The 26,796-nt window shown below is 45.8% G+C and overlaps 1 protein-coding gene across 2 annotated transcripts; it reads left to right on the plus strand.

Annotated features, from left to right (window-relative positions):
• Positions 1-8,686: 8,686 nt before the first annotated feature.
• LOC120990133 (CDKN2A interacting protein) lies at positions 8,687-19,941 on the plus strand. Of its 2 annotated transcripts, none has more exons than XM_040418709.1 (3): positions 8,687-9,049; positions 13,605-13,735; positions 18,573-19,941. In XM_040418709.1, exons 1-3 carry the CDS (start codon positions 8,793-8,795, stop codon positions 19,265-19,267), a joined length of 1,083 nt encoding a protein of 360 aa, XP_040274643.1. In that variant the 5' UTR covers positions 8,687-8,792; the 3' UTR covers positions 19,268-19,941. The 2 variants fall into 2 exon arrangements, with proteins under 2 accessions (XP_040274643.1, XP_040274644.1); XM_040418710.1 differs by having other exon boundaries at positions 13,605-13,704; positions 18,573-18,702.
• Positions 19,942-26,796: the final 6,855 nt, after the last annotated feature.

Below are 26,796 nucleotides of genomic sequence, written 5' to 3' on the forward strand. Positions count from 1 at the left end.
ACCTACCAAGGGAGATTGCCGCAAGAGGGTGCTCCGGGGAACAGTTGCGGGCCTGTTTGGTGTGGCCCAACTTCTCCCTTTTGCCACCCCACTGCCTCTTCCAGCCTGTTGCGGTGCTGCAGATCCCTCCCCCTCTGTACTGCTGTCCTCGTTCGGCTTGCCACCTTCCCAGGTTAGGTCAGTGATTTCATTGTCCACCACCTCCTTTTCCACTTCCTCACTCTGGTCATCCTCCTGACTTGTTGACCTAATAACCTCACTTATTGACAACTGTGTCTCATCCTCATCATCAACCTCTTGAGACACTAATTGCCGTTAACTTATTGGCAACTGTGTCTCATCATCATCATCCACCTCGTGAAACACTAATTGCCGCTTCCCACCGTCATCTTCTTGTGACTGTGGATGCTCAAGAGTTTGGGCATCGGTGCACACGATCTCCTCATGTCCCTCTTCAAGAGGGCTTGGCGAAAGCCCCAAATCAAGGAATGTCGATGAAAAGAGCTCCTCGGAATATCCGAGTGTGGGATCACTTGTTTGGCAAGACTCTCCATGGTGGGAGTAAGGAGGATCAGGGTGAGGATTCTGTTGACCAGACTCTTGGCTACTGATACTGGACTTTGTGGAAGACAGGGTGGTGCTTAAAACGACTGGAAGCATTATCTGCTACAATTCAACCGACCACCTGGTCGCACTGGTCTGACTTCGAGAGTGGTGTCCTGCACCACCCTGCAAACTGGGACATGAAGCTGGGTATCGTGGATGAGTGTGTTTTTTGTGCTCTGGCAGCAGCCACAGTTTCACTGCGCCCAGGGCCATGGCCTCTGCGGGCACCATCAGCAGCACGGCCACTTCCCCGTCCCTTACTTCTCACCTTCTGCATATTAAATGGTATATATGCTTGCAAGTATGTCACACGTACAGTAGCGCAGGTTTTGTAAGTGTATGCGCAAATAAATTAAACTGAATGTCACAGCTATTTGGGATGCGCAAATGTTATACAGGAGATGTAGAGCAGATAATGTAACTGTCCGCAGCGGACACCGTCTATGTAAAAAGTACACTGGATGTCACAGATATTTTTAGTATGCGCACACGTTAAACAGGAGATGTACCGCAGATAATGTTGCTGTCTGCAGCGTCTACGGAAAAAGTACACTGGATGTCACAGATATTTTTAGGATGCACAAACGTTATACAGGAGATGTAGCGCAGGTAATGTAACTGTCTGCAGCGGCCAAACAATTGTAAGCTATTTAGCGCAGGTTGCACTAAAAATATATATTGCTGCCAGATACAACAATAGTCCTTAAAAGGATTTTTGGGTCTCTAATCGCACGCAATTTAGAGCAGGTTGCGCTAATTTATATATATTGCTGCAAGACACAACAATAGACTTTTGGGTCTCTAACACCAACCCTGCCTCACCGAAAAATTAAATTCTATTCCCTACACTATCTGTCCCTTCTACTGCACAGCTCTCCCTGACTAAGACTGGCCGAACCACGTGTAATTGGGTGCTTTATAGCACCCGATAACGTGTTCCGGCCAGCTAATCACTGTAATACCACTAACCAACATGGCTACGGCATTACAGTGAGTGGCAGCACTTACCTGCACATTTATTGGCTGCGTAGCAGCCAACAAACGTGCGGAGAGGAGACTCGAGCATGGCGCTCGAGCACACGTGGTATTCGGCCGAACACCGCGATGTGCCGAGCATCGTGATGCTCGATCATCACTAATTCTTACTGTATATGTCCCTCATTTTGACCTGGGGAATTAATGCTTAAATGTGCATTAAGAAATTTCTCCTTACTAAACTATCCGTATGGTTTGGACCTGAATATTAGACCATAACTTCATTATTTGTTGCAAGTTGAACATTAAAATATCTATAATCAGATAATTTAGTAACATAGTTTGTAAGGCTGAAAAGAGACATCTGTCTATCCAGTTCAGCCTGTTATTCTGCAAGTTGATCCAGAGGAAGGCAAAGAAAAACCCCATGAGGTAGAAGACAATTTTCCTCACTTTAGGGGAAAAAATTCCTTCCTGACTCCAATCAGGCAATCAGATAACTCCCTGGATCAATGACCCCTCTCTAGTAGCTATAGCCTGTAATATTATTACACTCCAGAAATACATCAGGGGCCCCTCTTGAACTCTTAGGCCCCTTTCACACGGGTGAGGTGAACGCATTGCACCCGCACTGAATCCGGACCCATTCATTTCTATGGGGCTGTGCACATGAGCGGTGATTTTCACGCATCACTTATGCGTTGCGTGAAAATCGCAGCATGCTCCTCTTTGTGCGTTTTTCACGTAACACAGGCCCCATAGAAATGAATGGGGTTGCGTGAAAATCGCAAGCATCCGCAAGCAAGTGCAGATGCGAAACGACTTCCAGCAAATTATATAACCCATTAAAATTAATATGCTTTAATAATGTTCCTTAACCCCTTAAGGACTCAGCCCTATTTCACCTTAAAGAGGACCTTTCACTAGATTAAAAAATCTAAACTAAGTATACAGACATGTAGAGCGGCGCCCAGGGATCTCCCTGCACTTACTGTTATCCCTGGGCGCCGCTCCGTTCGCCCGGTATAGCCTCCGGTATCTTCACATGTTAGGCTCCACCCAGGGGAACCTGCCGGCGTCTCTTTCTCCCATGCTGTAGCGCTGGCCAATCGCCGGCAGGTTCCCCTGGGTGGAGCCTAACATGTGAAGATACCGGAGGCTATACCGGGCGAACGGAGCGGCGCCCAGGGATAATAGTAAGTGCAGGGGGATCTCTGGGCACCACTCTACATGTCTGTATAGTTAGTTTAGATTTTTTAATCTAGTGAAAGGTCCTCTTTAAGGACTTGGCCATTTTTTGAAAATCTGACCAGTGTCACTTTAAGTGCTGATAACTTTAAAACGCTTTGACTTATCCAGGCCATTCTGAGATTGTTTTTTCGTCACATATTGTACTTCATGACACTGGGAAAATGAAGTAAAAAAATAAAAATATTTATAAAAAAAATACTAAATTTACGCAAAAAATGTAAAAAATTGCAAATTTCCAAGTTTCAATTTCTCTACCTCTATAATACATAGTAATACCTCCAAAAATAGTTATTACTTTACATTCCCCATATGTCTACTTCATATTTGGATCATTTTGGGAATGATATTTTATTTTTTGGGGATGTAACAAGGCTTAGAAGTTTAGAAGCAAATCTTGAAATTTTCTGAAATTTTCAAAAACCCAATTTTTAGGGACCAGTTCAGGTCTGAAGTCACTTTGCGAGGCTTACATAATAGAAACCACCCAAAAATGACCCCATTCTATAAACTACACCCCTCAAGGTATTCAAAACTGATTTTACAAACTTTGTTAACCCTTTAGGTGTTCCACAAGAATTAATGGAAAATAGAGATACAATTTCAAAATTTCACTTTTTTGGAAGATTTTCCATTTTAATAATTTTTTTCCAGTTACAAAGCAAGGGTTAACAGCCAAACCAAACTCAATATTTATGGTCCTGATTCTGTAGTTTACAGAAACACCCCATATGTGGTAAACCGCTGTACGGGCACACGGCAGGGCGCAGAAGGAAAGGAATGCCATACGGTTTTTGGAAGGCAGGTTTTGCTGGACTGTTTTTTTTTACACCATGTCCCATTTGAAGCCCCCTGATGCACCCCTAGAGTAGAAACTCCATAAAAGTGACCCCATCTAAGAAACTACAGCCCTCAAGTTATTCAAAACAGCTTTTACAAACGTCATTAACCCTTTAGGTGTTCCACAAGAGTTATTGGCAAATGGAGATGAAATTTCAGAATTTCAATTTTTTGGCAACTTTTCCATTTTAATCCATTTTTCCCAGTAACAAAGCAAGGGTTAACAGCCAAACAAAACTCAATATTTATGGCCCTGATTCTGTAGTTTACAGAAACACCCCATATGTGGTCGTAAACAGCTGTATGGGCACACAGCAGGGGCGCAGAAGGAAAGGAATGCCATACGTTTTTTTTTTTATGTACTAGTTTAGGGTACATATGATTTTTGGTTGCTCTATATTACACTTTTTGTGAGGCAAGATAACAAGAAATAGCTGTTTTGGCACCGTTTTTATTTTTTGTTATTTACAACATTCATCTGACAGGTTAGATCATGTGATATTTTTATAGACCAGGTTGTCACGGATTCGGCGATACCTAATATGTATGCTTTTTTTTTATTTTTGTAGGTTTTACACAATGATTTCATTTTTGAAGCAAAAAAAATCATGTTTTAGTGTTTCCATAGTCTGAGAGCGATAATTTTTTCAGTTTTTTGACGATTATCTTAGGTAGGGTCTCATTTTTTGCGGGATGAGATGACGGTTTTATTGCCACTATTTTGGGGTGCATATGACTTTTTGATCGCTTGCTATTACACTTTTTGTGATTTAAGGTGACAAAAAATTGTTTATTTAGCACAGTTTTTATTTTTTATTTTTTTACGGTGTTCATCTGAGAGGTTAGGTCATGTGATATTTTTATAGAGCCGGTCGATACGAACGCGGTGATACCAAATATGTATACTTTTTTTTTATTTATGTAAGTTTTACACAATAATAGCTTTTTTCAAACAAAAAAAATGATGTTTTAGTGTCTCCATATTCTGAGCCATAGTTATTTTATTCTTTGGGCGATTGTCTCAGGTAGGGGCTCATTTTTTGCAGGATGAGGTGACGGTTAGATTGGTACTATTTTGGTGGGCAAACGCCTTTTTGATCGCTTGCTGTTGTACTTTTTGTGATGTAAGGTTACAAAAAATGGTTTATTTAGCACAGTTTTTATTTTTTACGGTGTTCATCTGAGGGGTTAGGTCATGTGATATTTTTATAGAGCCGGTCGATACGGACGCGTCGATACCTAATATGTATACTTTTTACCCCCCTATTTTTTACCAATTATTTTTTACTTTATTTGGGGAAAATGACGTTTTTGTTTATTTTTACTTGAAACTTTAATTTTTTGGGGGGGGGGGACTTTATTTTTTCAACTTTTTTTTCACTTTATTTTTTGCCCCACTTTGGGACTTGAACTTTTGGGGGTCTAATCCTTTACAATGCATTCCAATACTTCTGTATTGGAATGCATTGCTGTATGAGTAATACTGTGTGTATTACTCATGCAGCTTCCGGCCTGTGAGATCCAGGGGGCTGGATCTCACAGGCTCTTCACCGGAAGGCAGCGCGATGCCTTCCTTAGACATCGCGCTGTCTTCCATGCCATCGGGTCCCCCCCACAGCCGCATGGGGACCCGATGGCACCGCCCGATCGCCGCCGCAACCGCAGGTAAAGCCGCAAACCGCAGGTCTGAATTGACCTGCGGTTTGCGGCAATCGCCGATACGGGGGGTCACATGACCCCCCCCCCCTTCGGCGTTGTGACAGGATGCCCGCTGAATGATTTCAGCGGGCATCCAGTCCCGATTAACCCCCGCAGCAATCGTGGTTTAAACCCATGACGTACCGGTACGTCATGGGTCCTTAAGGACTCGGGAAACATGCCGTACCGGTACGTCATGCGTCCCTAACGGGTTAATAAATCTACACAGTAACCATGTTATAAGAGAAAATAATACAATCTACACAACTTTGATCCCAAACCTGAACTTCTGTGAAGAATTTCGGGTCTGGGTACCACAGTCGGTTTTTTATCACGCGCGTGCAAAACACATTGCACCCGAGCGATAAAAACTGAACAACGGAACGCAATCGCAGTCAAAACTGATTGCAATTGCGTACCTACTCGCGCATGTTTGCCGCAATGCACCGGGACGCATCCGGACCTAATCCGGACACGCTCGTGTGAAAGAGGCCTTAGTGAACTCACCATCACCACCTCCTCAGGCAGAGAGTTCCATAGTCTCACTGCTCTTACCGTAAAGAATCCTCTTCTATGTTTGTGTACAAACCTTCTTTCCTCCAGACGCAGAGGATGTCCCCTCGTCACAGTCACAGTCCTGGGGATAAATAGATAATGGGAGAGATCTCTGTACTGACCCCTGATATATTTATACATACCGTGTTTCCCCGAAAATAAGACATCCCCCGAAAATAAGACCTACCTCTAGTTTTGCCTATCGCTGTAATATAAGGCATCCCCCCGAAAATAAGGCCTCCCCGATAATAAAGCATCCCCCGAAAATAAGGCCTCCCCGATTATAAAGCATCGGCCGAACATACAGTAATGCCTCCCCGATTATAAAGCATCCGCCGAACATAATGACTCCCCGATTATAAAGCAAGCCACCCCAGAATGTAAGGAGCTCACTGATTGGCCGCAGCCGCCACCAGGACAAGCTGCCGCCTTCTTCCGCCCGCTGCTCGCTCTGCCCTGATGGAGTCTCACAACTTGGCTGGCACGGACACACAGGGAACGGGGTGACAGGTAGGGGGGGGAATATCTGATGAAAGGTGGGGGATGTCTGGTGAAGATGGGGGGGGGGGGGAGACTAAAAACGGTAATTAAAATGACACAGGGTGATCAGAGGGGGGAATCAAAATGACACAGGGTGATCAGAGTGGGGAGGGGGATCATTTAAAATGACACAGGGTGTTCAGAGGGGGGAATCAAAAACACAGGGTGATCAGAGAAAGGAATCAAAATGACACAGGGATATCAGGGTGGGGAGGGGGATCATTTAAAATGACACAGGGGGATCAGAGGGGGGAATCAAAATGACACAGGAGGATCAGAAGGGGGTCCTAAAATGCTATAGTAATCCCCCCTCTGATTCTCCTGTACCATTTTGATTCCCCCTTCTGATCCCCCTGTGTCATTTTAAGTGATCCCCCTCCCCACCCTGATTTCCTTTTTTTTTGTTCAACAATAAATGTGTACCGTATTTTTCTTCATGGAAAAATAAGACATCCCCTGAAAATAAGACCTAGAGAATCTTTGGGAGCAAAAATTAATATAAGAGACTGTCTTATTTTCGGGGAAACAGGGTAGTTATTAGATCTCCCCTCAGTCGTCTTTTTTCTAAAGTGAATAACCCTGATGTTGATTATCTTTCAGTTGTTGATTATCTTTAGTTGCCCTCCTCTGGACCCTCTCCAGCTCTGCTATGTCTGCCTTGTTCACAGAAGCCCAGAACTGTACACAGTACTCCATGTGTGGTCTGACCAGTGATTTGTAAAGTAGTAAGAATATGTTCTCATCATGGGCATCTATGCCCCTTTTGATGCAACCCATTATCTTATTGGCCTTGGCAGCAGCTGCCTGACACTGGTTTCTACAGCTTAGTCTGCTGTTCACTAAAATTCCTAGGTCCTTTTAGTAAGGCCTCAAGCACACGACAGTATTTTTTCACGGTCCGCAAAACGAGGTTCCGGTGTTCCGTGATCCGTGTCCGCTTTTTTTTCCGTGTGTCTTCCTTGATTTTTGGAGGATCACCAGACATGAAAAGTGAAAAAAAAATCTAAGTCAAGTTTGCCTTGAAAATGATAGGAAAAAAACGGACACGGATCACAGACGCGGATGACAATCTTGTGTGCCTCCGTGTTTTTTCACAGACCCATTGACTTAAATGAAAAAAGGACAGTCATATTTTTTTCACGGACTGGAAACACGGATCACGGACGCGGATGACAAACAGTGCATTTTCCGAGTTTTCAACGGACCCATTGAAAGTCAATGGGTCCGCAGAAAATCACGGAAAACTGAACAACGGACACGGAACCCAACAACGGTCGTGTGCATGAGGCCTTAGAGGCATGGCCTAGTATGAAAAAAATTGCTGCACTGCCTGCCGGCATATATTATCCCTCTTTTCGATTTTCAAAAGTTGGGAGGAATGCTCTGATATCCCATAATAACGGTCTGGACATCATGGGAGTTGTAGTCCTCTCCTCTTAAACCCCTTCTTTGAAATATCCTCTTACATTTCATAATAATGACCTGGGTATGCTGGAGGTTATAGTCCTCTCCTCTTATTCCCCCTCCCTGTAATGTGTTCTCCTATAACATTATATCAGCCTGGACATGCTGGGAGTTGCAGTTCTCTCCTCATACCGCCTCCCTGTAATGTGCTCTGCTATCACATTATATCAGCTTGTATATGCTGGGAGTTGTAGTCCTCTCCTCTGACACTGGTATATAGATTTCGGTTTACATTCTGTGAGCTGTATCGTCGCCAACTGCCCCGGGTACGGTGTCCTCCTTTTGGCAGTTATAAAAGTGGTCAGGCAAAGTAATAATGATTGGGTGCGGACACAAAGGGGTCTGTGTGTATAGACAGGCGGAGTTAGAGGGGTGACTTTGCTGACTTTGTCCCTGCCTGGGCTCATCAAAATTTGGGAGGTATGGTTTCAAGCAGGATGGGTGAGGCAGAAACAGTCAAAACCACGAATTGGAAGCGTTCACATACTTTCACCATGTTAGTCCGTGGTGTGTTGCTTTGTTGCCATGACAACAGACACTCTGACTTAATAGAAAAATACTATAATCCCGGAAAAGATAAGAACACAGTTTGTTTCTTCATAATCCTCTAAAATGTGCACCAGTTCATCGTTGAATTAGGTTGACAATGCGAAACTAATAATACAGCGCCGTTATTTGTTGTGGGTCTTTGCCCATACCTAAGATGGCGTCGCACAAACAGTTTCTAGTCACAGGGCGGGAGCGGAAGCAACGTGACGTAATTATGACGCGCGGTGACGTAGAGCTGACGGTGTGGTCTGAGACTGTGGAGTTTCCCCTCAGTGTCGGCGGAGTTTTCGCGGTTGTTTCGCTGCCAGATTCCCTGAATGGGGATGGCGAGCGGAGAAGATGTATCCGAGTACCTCAGACAGAACCGGGAAACGGCCGCCTGGGTGGAGAGTGTGAGAGGGGAGTGCGAGTCGGACAAGGTGTGGCGGCACCGGAGAGAGTTCATACTGAGGAATATGAGCGACTTCTGCGAGGACGAGCAGCAGCCGCCGCCCCCCGAGTCCGGCCACAGGGGCCTGGACCGGCTGCTCTCCTACTCCATGGTGTGGGTTAACCATGTGTTCACCGGCTGCCGGTGAGTGTGCGGCCGCGTGCGCTTCCGGTGCCCACTGCACCTGCCTGTGTGGCGGGACGGCGGCGACCACCCTCGGGGCTCCTTTATGTTTTCGTGTCAGCCCTTTAGTTTCCTTTCTGGTCACGTGATGCCAGCCACCTGTGTGTGACTATGGGCAGCAGGGGCACAGTGTGGTCATCATGCTGTGCCCACGGGTGATCTTCCACTTCTCAGCTAATACCTGGTGCTCACTGCTGTTAGGCTACTTTCACACTTGCGTTGTCCGGATCCGGCGTGCACTCCATTTGCCGGAGGTGCCCGCCGGATCCGTAACACCGCAAGTGAACTGAAAGCATTTGAAGACGGATCAATCTTCAAAATGCTTTCAGTGTTACTATGGCAGCCAGGACGCTATTAAAGTCCTGGCTGCCATAGTAGGAGCGGGGGAGCAGTATACTTACCGTCCGTGCAGCTCCCGGGGCGCTCCAGAATGACGTCAGAGCGCCCCATGCGCATGGATGACGTGTCCATGCGATCACGTCATCCATGAGCGTGGGGCGCCCTGACGTCACTCTGGAGCGCCCGGGGAGCCGCACGGACGGTAAGTATACTGCTCCCCACTACACTTTACCATGGCTGCCAGGACTTTAGCGTCCTGGCAGCCATGGTAACCATTCAGAAAAAGCTAAAAGTCTGATCCGGTAATGCGCCGAAACGACGTTTAGCTTAAGGCAGGATCCGGATTAATGTTTTTCAATGGGCATTTATTCCGGATCCGTCCTTGCGGCAAGTGTTCAGGATTTTTGGCCGGAGCAAAAAGCACAGCATGCTGCGGTATTTTCTCCGGCCAAAAAACGTTCCGGTCCGGAACTGAAGACATCCTGATGCATCCTGAACGGATTTCTCTCCATTCAGAATGCATTAGGATAAGGCTACTTTCACACTAGCGTTCGGAGCGGATCCGTCTGATGTTTCATCAGACGGATCCGCTCCGATAATGCAGACGTTCGCATCCGTTCAGAACGGATCCGTCTGCATTAAAACTTAGAAAATTTTCTAAGTATGAAAGTAGCCTGAGCGGATCCGTTCAGACTTTACATTGTAAGTCAATGGGGAACGGATCCGCTTGAAGATTGAGCCATATGGTGTCAACTTCAAACGGATCCTTCCCCATTGACTTACATTGTAAGTCTGGATGGATCCGCTCGCCTCCGCACGGCCAGGCGGACACCCGAACGCTGCAAGCAGCGTTCAGGTGTCCGCTCACTGAGCGGAGCGGAGGCTGCGCGCTGGCAGGCGGATGCATTCTCAGTGGATCCGCCTCCACTGTGAATGCATTGGGGCCAGACGGATGCGTTCGGGGCCGCTCGTGAGCCCCTTCAAACGGAGCGCACGAGCGGACACCCGAACGCTAGTGTGAAAGTAGCCTAAAACTGATCAGGATTCTTCCGGCATAGAACCCCGACGACGGAGCTCTATGCCGGAAAAGAACAACGCAAGTGTGAAAGAGCCCTTAGGCTACTTTCACACTTGCGGCAGATTGATCCGGCAAAACGTATGCCAACTGATGGCATTAGTAAGACTGGTCAGGATCCTTATCCGTCTTACAAATGCATTGAAAGGCTGGATCCGTCTTTCTGGTGTCATCCGGCAAAACGGATTCGGCATTTATTTTTTTTCACCTTTTTCTTTTTTTCGGTCTGCGCATGTGTAGAACGGAAGGACGGGATCGGCATTCCGGTATTTTGAATGCCGGATCCGGCACTAATACATTCCTATGGAAAAAAAATGGCGGATCCGGCATTCAGTCAAGTCTTCAGTTTTTTTTGCCAGAGATAAAACCGTAGCATGTTGCGGTTTTCTCTTTTACCCGATCAGTCAAAATGACAGAACTGAAGACATCCTGATGCATCCTGAACGGATTACTCTCCGTTCAGAATGCATAGGGATATGCCTGATCAGTTCTTTTCCGGTATTGAGCCCCTGTGACGGAACTCAATGCCGGAAAAGAAAAACGCTAATGTGAAAGTACCCAAATATGGCAGTCATGATACAAATCCTGCAGATGAAATTGCACTCTGAGATTTCGGCGCCATTGCTCTGTACACATGGCATCTGACGACGCAGTGTACGCTGACTCCCTGCCTGTACTGGATGCCCTATGCCCATCATTTTTGCTGTGTGCGCCAGTCTTTGGGCTCTATTCACATCTGTATTTAAAATCCACACAGGGGGTTATTTATCATCTCCCTTGTGCTTGAAAACTGGCATAACTCGCAAACCGTGTGTGACTTTTTATTTTACTGTCGCATCTCCCACTTTTTTTGCCGCTTTTCAGGAAGGGGGCGTCGCCAGCAGCTGTGACAAATTTCTTTATTTACGCCAGTTTTGTGGCGTATATGAAGCCCCTATGCCAGGAGCACGGACCGCCGAAGGATGTGCCTAATTTATGACGAGGCCGGCACCCAGTCATAACTGTGGCAGTACAGGGGATATCGCCCCCACAGTGCATGAGTGCAGACCCTGAACACTTCCATTATAGAGGACCTTTCATGGGTCCAGACTTTATAACCTAAGTATCAGGACACGTAGGGCATAGTGCAGGGATCTCACTGCACTTACTGTTTTTCCTGGGCACCGCTGCGTTCGCCCGCTGTGGCCCCCGTTGTATTGTCCCGCCTGGTATGCTAATTTTAGCATTGGAGCAATGAGGAGGAGTCTTTCTCTGTGGGCGTCTCCTTCTCCCTCTGTCCAATCGCAGCGGAGCGCGTCACATTGGACAGATGGAGAAGGAGACGTCCGCAGAGAAATACTCAGTCTCCTTCTCATTGCTCCAATGCTAAAATTAGCATACCAGGCGGGACAATACAACGGGGGCCACAGCGGGCGAACGCAGCGGTGCCCAGGAAAAACAGTAAGTGCAGTGAGATCCCTGCACTATGCCCTACGTGTCCTGACAGGTTATAAAGTCTGGACCCATGAAAGGTCCTCTTTAAAGGGTTGTCCCATCTTGCAAAGTTGCTTTCGTTTTGTTTGCCTAATAATAAACGTACCCTTTCCATGTTATTTACACTACGGCCTCCTTTCCCTATTCCTAATTCTTCGTTTTGTTTATCGCTCATTGTCAGGGGTTACGGCCACCTTGGCGATACTGCGGCGGTGGCCGCGCTTGCGCAGTGTCTTCGATTCCTAGATCCTGGCTGTGGTGGCCGGGACCATGGAAGACCACATATTCGCGTATGTGCAACACCTTCCATCCTTTCTGTGGCGCCATAGAAATTTATTGAACAGGTACTGGAGCAACTGCTCTTACCATGGCTGGTTGTGAAGACCCTGTAGGAGCCCCGCACTGGTGACACTGGTAATAGTAGTAGCTAGTTCCTGCATTGGGAGTGCGCCCGTACAGGCAAGCAGAGCAAGTGCCGCTTGCCTGTACTATCAATGTAATTTGTTGGTCCCGACCCCCAGAAGATTCAAGTAAGAGGGTGCTGCGGGAACGACCCCTAAACTGTCCATGGGTTGGCTGGTCGCCAGCTACAACTGTGGGGGAGATTTATCAATACTAGTGTCAAGGAGAACTGGCTTAGTTGCCCATAGCAGCCAGTCAGATCCCACCTTTTATTTTCCAAAGATGCTCTGAATAATGAAAGAAGGAATGTGATTGGTTGCCAGTTCTCCTTGACACTAGTTTTGATACATCTCCCCCTGTATGTATGGGTTAGTCGCTAATAATTGTCCCTGATGTGCCAGTTCACTTTCACATACTGGTGGTCGAATCATTGTGCAAATGATCAGCTACGTGGTGGAAATTGAATGGGGCTGATTAACTAATCTTGTAGACCAGTGGTCCTCAGGGCCCAGCTGCTGGTCAGGATCTCCTTATTAATGAGCAGGCGATACAATTGGAGCCAATGCATCAGGACTTACCTCAGGTCTTCATTCTGTGGGATATTCTCAAATCCTGACCGGTAGGTGGGCCCTGAGGACTGGAGGAACACTGCTGTAGATGGCATAAGCTGAGGCTAGTTTCACAGGAGCAGCCTACCAGAGACGTCTGGATCATCACTGCCGGACGGTGGGAGCGGGCAGGCGGAGATCCATCCGGAATCCAGCTGGATGAAAACCTCTGCGATGCCTAGCATGTGTGCTGGGTTGTGGCGGGATCTCCTCCCGTCCCCACTATAGTGAACAGGAATAAGGCAGCGCAGTCGGAATAGCCTGCCGGATCTGTAAAACAGGCCTTAGACCTGCACCAGATTTATCACGGGGGCTCAGGCTGGAGGAGAAATGTGCTGCAGAGACTCTCTGACTCTATACCAGCTTGTTTCTTTGCTGACGTGGGTCAGTTAATAGATATTTGTGTTTGGCTGCTTGCACACATTTTTTTTCCACAGTGTAATACAGTACCAGCAGAGTGAATGAGATTAGACCGCTCTCATGTACACATACGCTCATCCATAAAAACCCTCATAATAAACTGTACACGTATTCATTTTGTATTTGCATGTTACAGATTGACAATGTGAAGTCACCATGGCAAACTATTCCAATTATTCTTGCACACTTTTCTTTTTAGTTATCCTCCACCAGTTATGGATAGAGCCCTTAAAATGGCAGAAAATATAAAGGTGACTGATGCCCCAGTCCATACAACCCGCGACGAACTGGTTTCCAAGGTGAAGAAAAGAGGGATTGCAAGTAGCAATGGTTAGCAGAACATAGACATAACGTAGGACTTTACCATAAGCCTGAACGCTTCAGAGACATTTAGACTGTGTTCACCCAAAACCACAAAAACAGCTAACTTTATATGGGAATCACTCTTCTAATATTTACTTATAAGATCATATAGGAATAAATGTTTCCTGGAAGAGGTATCCACCCGAAAGGTAGAGTTGTTACAGTATCTCACAGTAGTGAGTACACCCCTCATATTTTTGTAAATATTTTATTCTATATTTTCATGGGACAGCACTGAAGATCTGACACTTTGATACAATGTAAAGTAGTCAGTGTACAGCTTGTATAACAGTGTAAATGTGGTGTACCCTCAAAGTAGCTCAACACACAGCCATTAATGTCTAAACCGCTGGCAACAAAAGTGAGTACACCCCTAAGTGAAAATTGTCAAATTGTGCCCAAAGTGTCAATATTTTGTGTGGCCACCATTATTTTCCAGCACTGCCTTAACTCTCTTGGGCATGGAGTTCACTAGAGCTTGACAGGTTGCCACTGGAATCCTCTTCACAGAGCTGGTGGATGTTAGAGACCTTGGTCTCCTCCACCTTCCGTTTGAGGATGCCCCTCAGATGCTCAATGGTGTTTCGGTCTGGAGACATGCTTGGCCAGTCCAGCACCTTTACCCTCAGTTTCTTTAGTAAGGCAGTAGTCGTCTTGGTTGTGTTTGGGATTATGTTGGAAAACTGGCCTGTGCCACTTTCCAAAGGGAGGGGATCATGCTCTGCTTCAGTATGTCACTCATGCAGCCCCAAACCATGACACTCCCACCACTGTTGTTGACTGTAGGCAAGACACACTTGTCTTTGTACTCCTCACCTGGTTGCTGTCACACATGCTTGACACCATCTGAACCAAATAAGTTTATCTTGGTCTCATCAGACCACAGGATATGGTTCCAGTAATCCATGTCCTTAGTCTGCTTGTCTTCAGCAACTGTTTGCGGGCTTTCTTGTGCATCATCTTCCTTCTGTGATAAGTCATGCAGACCAATGTGATGCAGTGTGCGGCGTATAGTCTGGGCACTGACAGGATTAACCCCAACCCCTTTAACCTCTGCAGCAATGCTGGCAGCACTCATTCGTCTATTTTAAAAAGAAAACCTCTGGATATGACGCTGAGGACGTGCACTCAACTTATTTGGTCGACCATGGCCAGGCCTGTTCTAAGTGGAACCTGTCTTTTAAACCGCTGTATGGTCTTGGCCACTGTCATGCAGCTCAGTTTCAGGGTGTTGACAATCTTCTTATAGCCTAGACCTGTGATGGCTAACCTCCAGCACTCCAGCTGTGGCAAAACTACAACTCCCAAGATGTACACTTGCTTGGCTGTTCTTAGAACTTCATAGAAATGAATGGAGCATGCTAGGAGTCGTAGTTTCACCACAGCTGAAGTGCTGAAGGTTAGCCATCACTAGCCTAGGCCATCTTTATGTAGAGCAGGGATGCCCAACCTGTGGCCCTCCAGCTGTTTTAAAACTACATCTCCCAACATGCCCGGACATCCTACAGCTATCAGTCTACAGAAGGGCATGGTGGGATTTGTAGTTTTACAGCAGCTGGAGGGCCGCAGGTTGAACATCCCTGATGTAGAGCACTAATTCTTTTTTTCAGATCCTCTTTTCTCAGTTCTTTGCCATGTGGTGCCATGCTGAACTTCCAGTGACCAGTATGAGAGAGTGTGAGAGCGATAACACCAAATGTAACACACCTTTCCCATTCACACCTGAGACCTTGTATCACTAACGAGTCACATGACACAGGGGTGGGAAAATGACTAATTGGGCACCATTTGGCCATTTTTCACTTGTTGCCAGCAGTTTAGACATTAATGGCTGTGTGTTGAGTTATTTTGAGGGTACACCACATTTACACTGTTATACAAGCTGTACACTGACTACTTTACATTGTATCAAAGTGTCAGATCTTCAGTGTTGTCCCATGAAAAGATAGAATAAAATATTTACAAAAATGTGAGGGGTGGACTGACACAAATACAACTGTATTTTTCATCCGTGCACTAGCCAAATTTTTGGCAGACCATGCACTGACCTATTCCTCTCTTTTGGACAATAAACACCTGTGTTTTTTTTTTCTTTTTTTGTGGATCTGTTTTTCCATTCCACAAACTATATAACATTTCCTGTTATATTCTAGGCTGTTTGGTGGATGGGGATAACACTTTCTGTTAACGCCAATGAGAGAAAAAAAGTGTGGACCAAAATATGGAAATGATTGTGTGCATGAGGCCTAAATCAGAGGCTGCTGCAGCCAAGGTCTCTTAATAATGTTTTATGCAGTTAGTGATGTTGGCATTTTTCTGTCATTGCCAAAAGTGAAAAAGTCTATTGAACTATCATAATTGTCAAGCTGCTGTTCTAAAGCCTGATTTCCTAAGGCTGGGTTCACACGGGCGAGATTTCCGCGTGGGTGCAATGCGTGAGGTGAACGCATTGCACCCGCACTGAATCCAGACCCATTCATTTCTATGGGGCTGTGCACATGAGCAGTGATTTTCACACATCACTTGTGTGAAAATCGCAGCATGCTCTATATTGTGCGTTTTTCACGCAACGCAGGCCCCATAGAAGTGAATGGGGCTGCGTGAAAATCGCAAGCAAGTGTGTATGCGGTGTGATTTTCACGCATGGTTGCTAAGATGAAAGTTTATTCACTGTATTATTTTCCCTTATAATATGTTTATAAGGGAAAATAGCATTGTTTAATACAGAATGCTTAGTAGAAGGTCAATTGAGGGTTAAAAAAAAATTAACTCACCTCCTCCAATTGATCGCGTAGCCGCCGGTCTCCTGTTCTTTCTTCAGGACCTGTGGTGACGTCACTGTGCTCATCACATGATACATCACCATGGTGATGGACCATGTGATGAGCTCAGTGACGTCACCACAGGTCCTGAAGAAAGAACAGGAGACCGACGGCTACGCGATCAATTGGAGGAGGTGAGTTAATTTTTTTTATTTTTTTTTAACCCTCAATTTACCTACTAAGCATTCCGTATTAAGAATGCTATTATTTATAAGGGAAAATAATTACATCTACACGACCTTGAACCCAAGCCTGAACTTCAGTGAAGAAGTTCGGGTCTGGGTACCACATTCAGTTTTTTATCACGCGCGTGCAAAGCGCATTGCACCCGCGCGATAAAAACGGAACGCAATCGCAGTCAAAACTGACTGAAATTGGGTACCTACTTGCGCGGGTTTGCCGCAATGCACCCGGGACGCATCCTGAGCCAAAACGTGACGCCCGTGTGAACCCAGCCTAAAGGGTGTATTAGACGGGCAGATTTTCTATCCGATAATCACTAATGAGCCTTCCTATAAACACTCGTTAGCGATTATCTGGCAGTCTGATACTGCCACGCTCATTGGGTAATGCCTCATTGACACGTCAGTGTGAGCCAAAATCAGGATTGGATCCTCCAGACATAAGGTATGATGGAAAGATCTGCACCTGTTCTGTCTTAAGAGCCAGGTTTTGGCTCGAAATCACTGACGTGTGAATGAGGCGTGATTTGGATCTTTCAGCATGCTAAAGGATTTGCTGGCGGCAGATTGCTCTGTCTAATGTCCTGCTTGGTGATGAGCGATGGCAAAGTGATTGCTCCTCCCTATGCTGCGGAGGACTTGGCTGCATGTAATAGCAGCGGGGTCCTCCACTAGCTGTCTAGAATGCTTCCCTCCTAACAATCGCTTGCATCATTGGGGAGTCTGCAACTAAGATAAGAAAAATAGTAATGTTTGTCTTGTATTTAACCTAATTGGACATATTTGATGGTTCACGAAACTACAAAACATGACTGAGCTTCTTTAGTTTAGAAACTGAGCAAAGACTTTGAATCTGAACGGGTCAGAGATGAGCGAATCGACTTCGGATGAAACATCCGAAGTCGATTCGCATAATACTTCGTTTGGATACTGTACAGAGCGAGTGCATCGGACAGTATTAGAATGTATTGGCTCCTATGAGCCGAAGTTATTACTTTGCGAAGTCTCACGAGACTTCGCATAACTTCATAAATCAATTTCTGCTGTAAAAAAACATTTCACGAACTCTGGTTCGGTTCCAAGGTACCACTGCTCGGGAAATGGTTTTTTATAGTACAAATTAATATATAAAGTTATTGCGCAAACTCTCGCAAAACTTCACGAAGCAATACCTTCGGCTCATCGGAGCCAATACATTCTAATACTGTACAGAGCTCCTGCTCCATACAGTATTAAACAAAGTTTTATGCGAATCGACTTCACATGTTTCATCCGAAGTCTATTCGCTCATCCCTAGTCATATTATACAGATTTTTTTAATACAATACCATACAATTGTGGATATTTATCTCTGCATGTTTATTGTAGCCATTTTTACCCTCATTGTTTCATGATTTTACATGTCAGTATCCCACCTGGTTCTGGCCCAAATTGTCTCCCATTTTCCTACTTTATATCAACACGTGACCCGGTTTGGACTATTAGCACAAGTAATTAAGACATTTTAATTACTTGTTAATTGAGCCAACCTTTTAGAGCAGTATAGCTGTCACCCAGAGCAGAGGGGCTATGAATCAGCCCCATGCAGAGAGCACTTAACAGTGAAGCTCCGCCTCCATTGCACTTGCAGGAACAGAATCTGGCAGAATAAAAGTTCATAGTCGCACTACTCCTCAAAAGTTGCTGACAGATTCTCTGTAATCCTATACTATTCTACCATACGGTGCTCTACAGTAGGTTTCCTTATTCTGGGTTTCAAAAGTGTAATATCTTATTTCTTTTATATATATATATTCACAGAAGGGATAGAAGATGAGCCTTCCAAAAAGCAGAGGTCTACTGATGAAGCCTGGAGACAGTCAGAGGCTGACAGCCAGCAAAGTTCAAATGCTAGTGCTGAAGATGGCCGTCACAACGAAGCAGAAAAGACAGGTTCAGGCCACCATGAACCTGCCGCTCAGGAATGGAAAAGTAACTCTCGCCCTGCCACAAAAGTGCAGGCACAGGCTAATACAGGGAAAAGTACTCGCAGACTGACCTCCGAGGACGTCAAGTGCCGCCAGCCGTTCTTTAGCAGACTGTACAAAAGAGTAGCTTGGAAGTTGGTATCTTCAGGGGGTTTCAGCCTCAGTCTCAATCATACAGAAGTTTTGAGCTCGTCTGTTGAGTCTTTAAGCTCTACACTGGACATTGCTTTTGTGCCCCTGAAGGACCTGGCAGATTTGCCACAAAATAAGACCACCCAGGAGAATGTAGTGTGTGAACTGAGGTGCCAAGGTGTCTATTTAGGCATGGGCTGTGGCAAAACAAAAGAAAATGCCAAAGCAGTGGCCTCCAGGGAGGCAATAAAAGTTTTCCTGAAGAAAAAGGTAGTAGTGAAAATATGCAAGAGAAAATACTGTGGTCAGGACGTTGAGGACTTGGCACTACTGGATGAGGAATCTCGCTGCCCAAACCTGCCCCCTGCAGTGAAAAACCCCCGCGAAGTAATATGAGAGGTCTTTACGTTTGGACTTGATACAGAAATAGATGCCTCATACTTTATACAGTAAATGTTACCTTTATCACATATTTCTATTTTTGTTTCCTTGAGTTTTAATAGGTAAAATGTTACCAATCTTAACTGGAGTGTTTTGCTACAGAACTTGAAGTTTTTTTTCCTAACTAGGTTTTTGACTTGTGCAGTTTTACATGTATGAAAACATTGATATGATTTTAATGTTATTTTATGATTATTTGATATGTGGCAATCCTTTACAGTTTGGTGCGTTTTGTCAGTATCATTTTCTCTACATCCATAAAGTTTCCTGAAATAGATTTGATTTCTTTTTTTCATATTTATTGGATCTTTTTAGATGTTTAATATTAGAGATCCTCAGAATATCACTGCGGCAACAAAAATAGCTTTATTTTCCATTAACTGTTTATATTCCAGTCTACTTCCGATGATTACATATTTGACATAATTAAACCTGACTTTCTTAGCAGCATTTCTATTTTACGTTCTTATTTCATTTTACGGCCACCTGCACGCGATGGAGGTGAGTGCACATAAGATCCATGCGGATTTATGTACATTTCTGAACCAAAATCTGCAATTTCTAATTGTGGATTTTGGTGCAAATTAGATTAAGTTTTGCAGCAGATCTCACCCTTCATTGGAAAAGGATGAAATCCGTAGCTAAAACTAGGGATCGACCGATTATCGGTTTTACCGATATTATCGGCTGATATTGAGGATTTTGACCGTTATCGGCATCTATTTTGCCGATATACCGATAACGTATTGGGAACACAGAACGCGCTGCTCTCAGCGCGTTCGGTGTTCCCTCCGCAGCACAGGGGAGAAGGAAGCAGTGTCTCCCTCCCCCTGTGCTGCTGCTGCCGCCAATGAGAGGAGAGAAGATAAGAGGAGGGGAGGGGCTGTGGCCACCGCTCCACCAATGAAGATAAGTCTTTCATTAATTCATATACAGGAGGCGGGAGCTGGCTGCAGAATCACATAGCCGGCTCCCGACCTCTATGAACTGTAGCTGCGGTCCGCGGTAGTTAACCCCTTAGGTGCCGCGGATCGCAGCTACCGCTCATAGAGGTCGGGAGCCGGCTATGTGATTCTGCAGCCAGCTCCCGCCTCCTGTATATGAATGATTGCGAGACTTATCTTCATTGGTGGCGCAGTGCGCCCCCAAGCCCCCCAGTATTAATCATTGGTGGCGCAGTGCGCCCCCCCATCCCAATAGTAAAATCATTGGTGGCGCAGTGCGCCCCCCACCCCCATCCCAATCCCAATAGTAAAAACATTCGTGGTGCAGTGCGCCCCCCTCCACCCAGTATTAATCATTGGTGGCAGTGGCCACAGGGTCCCCTCTCCCCTGCTCCTCCAATCGGAGCCCCAGCTGTGTAATCCTGGGGCTCCGATCGGTTACCATGGCAGCCAGGACGCTATTGAAGCCCTGGCTGCCATGTTCAGCTCCATGCTGCTGTGTGCACAGTGTGAGCTCCTATTCACCCTGATAGAGATCTATTAGGGTGAATGGGACAAGGGTTCTAGTCCCTAAGGGGGCTAAAAGTTAGTAAAAAATAAATAAATAAATATTAAGTATAAATGAAAAAGATTTACAAAAAAATAAAAAATACACGTTAACAATAAACATATTAATTTTTCAGCAGATTTGTGTAGGAAAATTTTTTTTTTTTCTCAAAAATAAAAATACCAAGAATATCAGTATAAATTATCGGTCTGAAAGTTCACAAATTATCGGTATCGGCCCTAAAAAATCTATCGGTCGATCCCTAGCTAAAACCTCAAACTTAATTGACATGATGCAGATTTGGAAATCCACAATGCAGGTCAATAAACCTCATACACTTTGCTGGTACGTCACTATGCTGTGTTTTTTCCGGCCAAAAATCCACTCTGAAAAAACCCACATGGTGTGCAGGCGGCCTAATTGTTTCTGTAGGGCAACATGCATCTTCATTGCTGACGCTTGAAATGTAGACCCTCCAATCTAACTTAAAGGGAATGTGTCATCATAAAATAACCTATTTGTTTAAATAATGTTTTTATGTTTAACATATTTTAAAAGAATTTTTTGTGATATTTTTAATTTTCCATGTCAATATCTATATTTAAACAAAAAACATAAAATCCTGCAGTTTTCTTACTGGCCACTGACACCCTGCACCCCTGCTGATCAGCTATTTGGTGCCAAAACTACACTACACAACACGACTGTAGTGGCCAGAGCTGATCACTGCAGCCATTGACTTCCACAGGAGCAGTGCTGTAGTAACAGACTCCCTTCACTACACAGCTGATGGTGTAGTATCAGCAACAAATTCCAGCATTGGATCTACACCTGAACGGCTGATCAGTAGGGGTATGTGGTGTCAGTCCCTTGCTGACCAGTTAATGATTGCCTGTCCTGAGGTTACTTAATGAAAGATCGACAACCTTTTTATTCTTTGTACCTCTGACCTGCTGAATCTCGACCCCTCTGCTTCCACCAACAACATTTCTCACGTCGTGCACAAGTAGTCTAAAACACTCCCTCCTGTTCTTGCAGTTGCCAGCACTGCTCACGTGTGAACAGCGGAAGGGTCTTGAGCTACACAAGCAGTGTGCACTGGTGATAAGTGTGGCAGCAGCGGGGCCCTAGAATGAGAGGATCTGTGGCGCAATGAAACTACTAAGCGTTCCCCGGATACTCTGGATACTCTTATATCTTCATGTCAGACTGGAGGATCACTTCCAAGATTGGGTTCACACATGCAGTATCTGATGCTTCCTCTCATTCCTGTGATCCAGCTTTCCAAATACACTGCCTATCCCAAAAAAAAAGTTGCCACCAAAAAAAAGCCTTTAGCTTTGATAACGGCACGCATTCGCTGTGCCATTGTTTCGATAACAGTGCTCCAGACTAAAAAAAAAAATACCTAGTAGCCATTGGCTCCTGAACTGAAAAATTTAGGAGCCAAATCAAAATTTTAGTCGCCAAATCGAAAGCGAATCAAAATTTTGGTATCGTGACAACGCTACGCCGATCAGATCGGCGTAGGGTTGTTTCGATACCAAAATTTTGATTTGCTTTCGTCACCATAAATACCGCGCAAAAAAAAAATAAAAAAACACCAAAAAAAGCCGCATGCATTTCGCATTTTTATGAAATGTTCGGCCCATAATAGAACAGTCCTATCCTATTTTTTGGGGTGACTAATAAATGGCGAATGCTCACCGCATAGGAGATATTTTTTAATAATTTAATAGTTTTGACTTTTCGGACGCAGCGCTATGTAATTATGTTTATTTATTTATTTATTGTTTATATATTTTATATGTAAAATTGGGAAAGGGGGGATTTAAACTTTAATATTTTAGGGTACTTCCACACTAGCGTTTTTCATTTCCGGTATAGAGTTCCGTCCTAGGGTCTCTATACCAGAAAAGAACTGATCAGGCTAGAGTTGTTGCGATACCAAATTTTTGATTCGGTTTCGATACCATGAAAAAGTATTGCGATACTCGATACCATTCGATACCACGCGAAAAAAATAAACAAAAAAAGCCACGTGCATTCCTCATTTTTAAAAATGGCGAATCGCGCAGTTTTTATTTTATTTTCTCTGTTCCGGCATTCACCACCTAGATTTTTTTTTTATATTTTAATAGTTTGGACTTTTCTGACGTGGCGATGTAATATGTTTATTTATATATTTTATATGTGAAATTGGGAAAAGGGGGGTGATTTATACTTCATATTTTAGTGTTTGTTTTTTTTCACTTTTTATTTAATAACTATTTCCCCCCTTAGGGGCGAGAACCTGGGATCTTTCATCCCTTTTCCTATTCACCCTGATAGATCTCTATCAGGGTGAATAGGACTCCACACTGTCCCTGCTGCTCTGTGCTTTGTGCACACAGCATCAGGGATGTTACCATGGCAACCAGGGCTTCTGTAGCGTCCTGGCTGCCATGGTAACCGATCGGAGCCCCAGGCTTACACAGCTGGGGCTCCGATCAGAAGCTGCCACTGCACCACCAATGAGGGGGAGTGGAGAGGTCCCTGTGGCCACTGCCACCAATGATTTTAATACTAGAGGGTTGAGAGGGGCCGGCGCACTGTGCCACCAATGATTTTAATGGGATGGGGGGATTGAGGGGGGGGGGGGCACACTGCACCACCAATGATTTTGGACCACCGCTGATCGCAGCTCCCTGTCAGGGGCAGGGTGCCGGCAATGCGATTCTGCTGCCGGCACCCGCCTCCTGTATGTGTTAAAGACTGACTACTGTATATGAGTCCAGACTTTCACTATTAGGCCACACAGAGCGGCGCCCAGCGATGTCTCAGCACTCACCATTTAGTCCTGGGCGCCGCTCCGTTCGCCCGCAGTGCCTAGGGTTGCCACCTTTTCTTCAAGCCAAACCCGAACAGAAGGGAGGGAGGGCCCTTTCCAGGCCCCACCCATGTCCCACCTCCAGCCACGCCCATGCCCCGCCTCCAACCACGCCCATGTCCCACCTCCACCCCTGATTGCTGTCGCACCGCAATCGTTACGCCCCTGATCCCACGCCTGCGCCGTACTGTTTAGTATTCGACGCAGACGCAGGATTTACGGGACGAAGAGGAGAACTCGGACGTCAATCAACTAAACATGGGCGTGCCACTGCCAAAGGTGAATGGACGGAGCCTCTAGGTGCTGCAGCAACGCCCTCATAGCACCTAGAGGCTCATTAGCATATCATGTCTTTATTTTAAAGGGCTTCTGTCACCCCACTAAAGTGATTTTTTTTTTTGGGGCTAGTTAAATTAGTTATATTGCGATATATGAAAATATAATGGTGTTACTTACTTTGATCCAGCAGTTTATTAAAAAAATGAAGTTTTATAATATGTAAATTCGGTCTCTACCAGCAAGTAGGGCGGCTACTTGCTGGTAGCTGCTGCAGAAATCTGCCCCCTCGTCGTGTTGATTGACAGGGCCAGCCGGCATTTCAAAAATCGCGCGCCTGTGTGGATTCGGCGCAGGCGCTCTGAGATGAGGAGGCTCGTCTCCTCAGAACTCCCTCAGTGCTCCTGCGCCGATGACATCACCGAAATAGAAGACGTCATCGGCGCAAGCGCACTGAGGGAGTTCTGAGGAGACGAGCCTCCTCATCTCAGAGCGCCTGCGCCGAATCAACACAGGCGCGCGATTTTTGAAATGCCGACAGGGCCAGCCGGAGGAGGAGATCCCGGCTGGCCCTGTCAATCAACACGACGAGGGGGCGGATTTCTGCAGCAGCTACCAGCAAGTAGACGCCCTACTTGCTGGTAGAGACCGAATTTACATATGATAAAACTTCATTTTTTGAATAAACTGCTGGATCAAAGTAAGTAACACCATTATATTTTCATATATCGCAATATAACTAATTTAACTGGCCCCAAAAAAAAACAACACTTTAGTGGGGTGACAGAAGCCCTTTAAGAGAACGGCAGCAGGCAGGGAGTTATAAAACACACTGTTATGCACTGCTGACATCAGCCCATCGCTAATGTCAATCAGCTACATAACATAAATGTTTTTTCTGATTGACAGATTCAGAAACCTGAGGCTGTTTAAACACTGTTACAAACATGCTTCAAATGTTTTATATTTATACCTTTTTAGAAGTAAAGTAAGTGATTACCTAGTGTCACAGTCAGACTCAGTCTTGGTCATGTTGAAAAACTAGCAGGGCACAGCGGGCACAGTCTGGGCTGGGCACTAGTTGGGCAGGCTGCTGGAGCCTGGAGCTGCTGGAAGAATGATTTCAAATCTCCCTCCCTGCCTCTCTCTCTGATGTCACTTCCTGTGGACTTGACTTAGTTCCTTATCAGAGAGAAGGAGGGAGGGACTGAGAGGCAGAGGAGGAGCGAGGAGACTGGAGACTACTAAACAGTGAGTGAGCTGCTGCGGCTGCGCTGCCTGCCTGGCAGCCGCATCACTGTAGTGATTGTAGACTGGAGGAGGAGGGGGACTGGGGGAGGGAGCGCTCCGCTCAGCTGATCATCAGTGACAGTGCAGTGCACTCAGACAGCAGCAGCTTAAATATGCGATCGGACGGACTCCACACTGACTGTCTGCAGTTTCAATGAATAGAATAGAATAATCCTGTGTCCGGGTCTAAGAAAGGCTTGTACCCGGGCACAGGATTGCAAACCCGGACTGTCCGGGTCAATCCCGGACGGGTGGCAACCCTAGCAGTGCCCCATTACTGTCTCCTCTCCTGCTCCACATGCTGCTGATTACTATCGGAGCGATGGGAGGAGACATCAGCTTCACTAGTGGGCGTTCCTTCTCCCTGGCTGTAGCGCTGTCCAATCGCAGCGCAGGGAAAAGGAACGCCCACTAGTGAAGCTGATGTCTCCTCCCATCGCTCTGATAGTAATCCTATCATTGGTGGCGCAGTGCGCCCGCCCCTCCTCCGCCCCTCTCTTCTCATTGCCGCCCCTCCTCCGCCCCTCTCTTCTCATTGCCGCCCCTCCTCCGCCCCTCTCTTCTCATTGCCGCCCCTCCTCCGCCCCTCTCTTCTCATTGGTGGCAGCGGCAGCAGCACAGGGGGGAGGGAGGACAGCTTCCTTCTCCCCGTGCTGCTGAGAGAGAACATGAGCGCGCCGATAGCAGCGCGCTCATGTTCAGAGATACTAGACTGCGCAGAAGCGCAGCCCAGTATCGAAAAAACGGAAATCCCGGTATCGTATCGATACCGGGACAAAAGTATCGATTGGGTATCGAAATTTCGATACCCGCAACAACCCTAGATCAGGCATATCCCCATGCATTCAGAATGGAGAGCAATCCGTTCAGGATGTCTTCAGTTTAGTCATTTTGACTGATCAGGCAAAAGATAAAACCACAGCATGCTACGGTTTTATCTCCGGCGAAAAAAACTGAAGATTTGCCTGAATGCCGGATCCGGCATAGGAATGTATTAGTGCCGGATCCGGCATTCAAAATACCGGGATACACCCGAACTGAATCCGGACCCATTCACTTCTATGGGGCTGTGCACATGAGTGGTGATTTTCACGCATCACTTGTGTGTTGCGTGAAAATCGCAGCATGCTCTATATTGTGCATTTTTCACGCAACGCAGGCCCTATAGAAGTTAATGGGGCTGCGTGAAAATCGCAAGCAAGTGCGGATGCGGTGTGATTTTCACGCACGGTTGCTAGGATGAAAGTCTATTCACTGTATTATTTTCCCTTATAACATGGTTATAAGTAGGGATGAGCGAACCCGAACTGTATAGTTCGGGTTCGTACCGAATTTTGGGGTGTCCGTGACCCGAACATTTTCGTAAAAGTTCGGGTTCGGTGTCCGGCGCTTTCTTGGCGCTTTTTGAAAGGCTGCAAAGCAGCCAATCAACAAGCGTCATACTACTTGCCCCAAGAGGCCATCACAGCCTTGCCTACTATTGGCATGGCTGTGATTGGCCAGTGCAGCATGTGACCCAGCCTCTATATAAGCTTGGGTCACGTAGCGCTGCACGTCA

Source organism: Bufo bufo, chromosome 2, assembly GCF_905171765.1.
Source record: "Bufo bufo chromosome 2, aBufBuf1.1, whole genome shotgun sequence".
Lineage (NCBI taxonomy): Eukaryota > Metazoa > Chordata > Amphibia > Anura > Bufonidae > Bufo > Bufo bufo.

Excerpts from the sequence above, each read along its gene's own strand:
- LOC120990133 (XM_040418709.1), top strand. The coding sequence starts at position 8,793 with ATGGGGATGGCGAGCGGAGAAGATGTATCCGAGTACCTCAGACAGAAC. Across the intron at positions 9,050-13,604 it reads CATGTGTTCACCGGCTGCCG|TTATCCTCCACCAGTTATGG; the intron begins GTGAGTGTGCGG and ends TTTTCTTTTTAG. Across the intron at positions 13,736-18,572 it reads AGGGATTGCAAGTAGCAATG|AAGGGATAGAAGATGAGCCT; the intron begins GTTAGCAGAACA and ends ATATATTCACAG.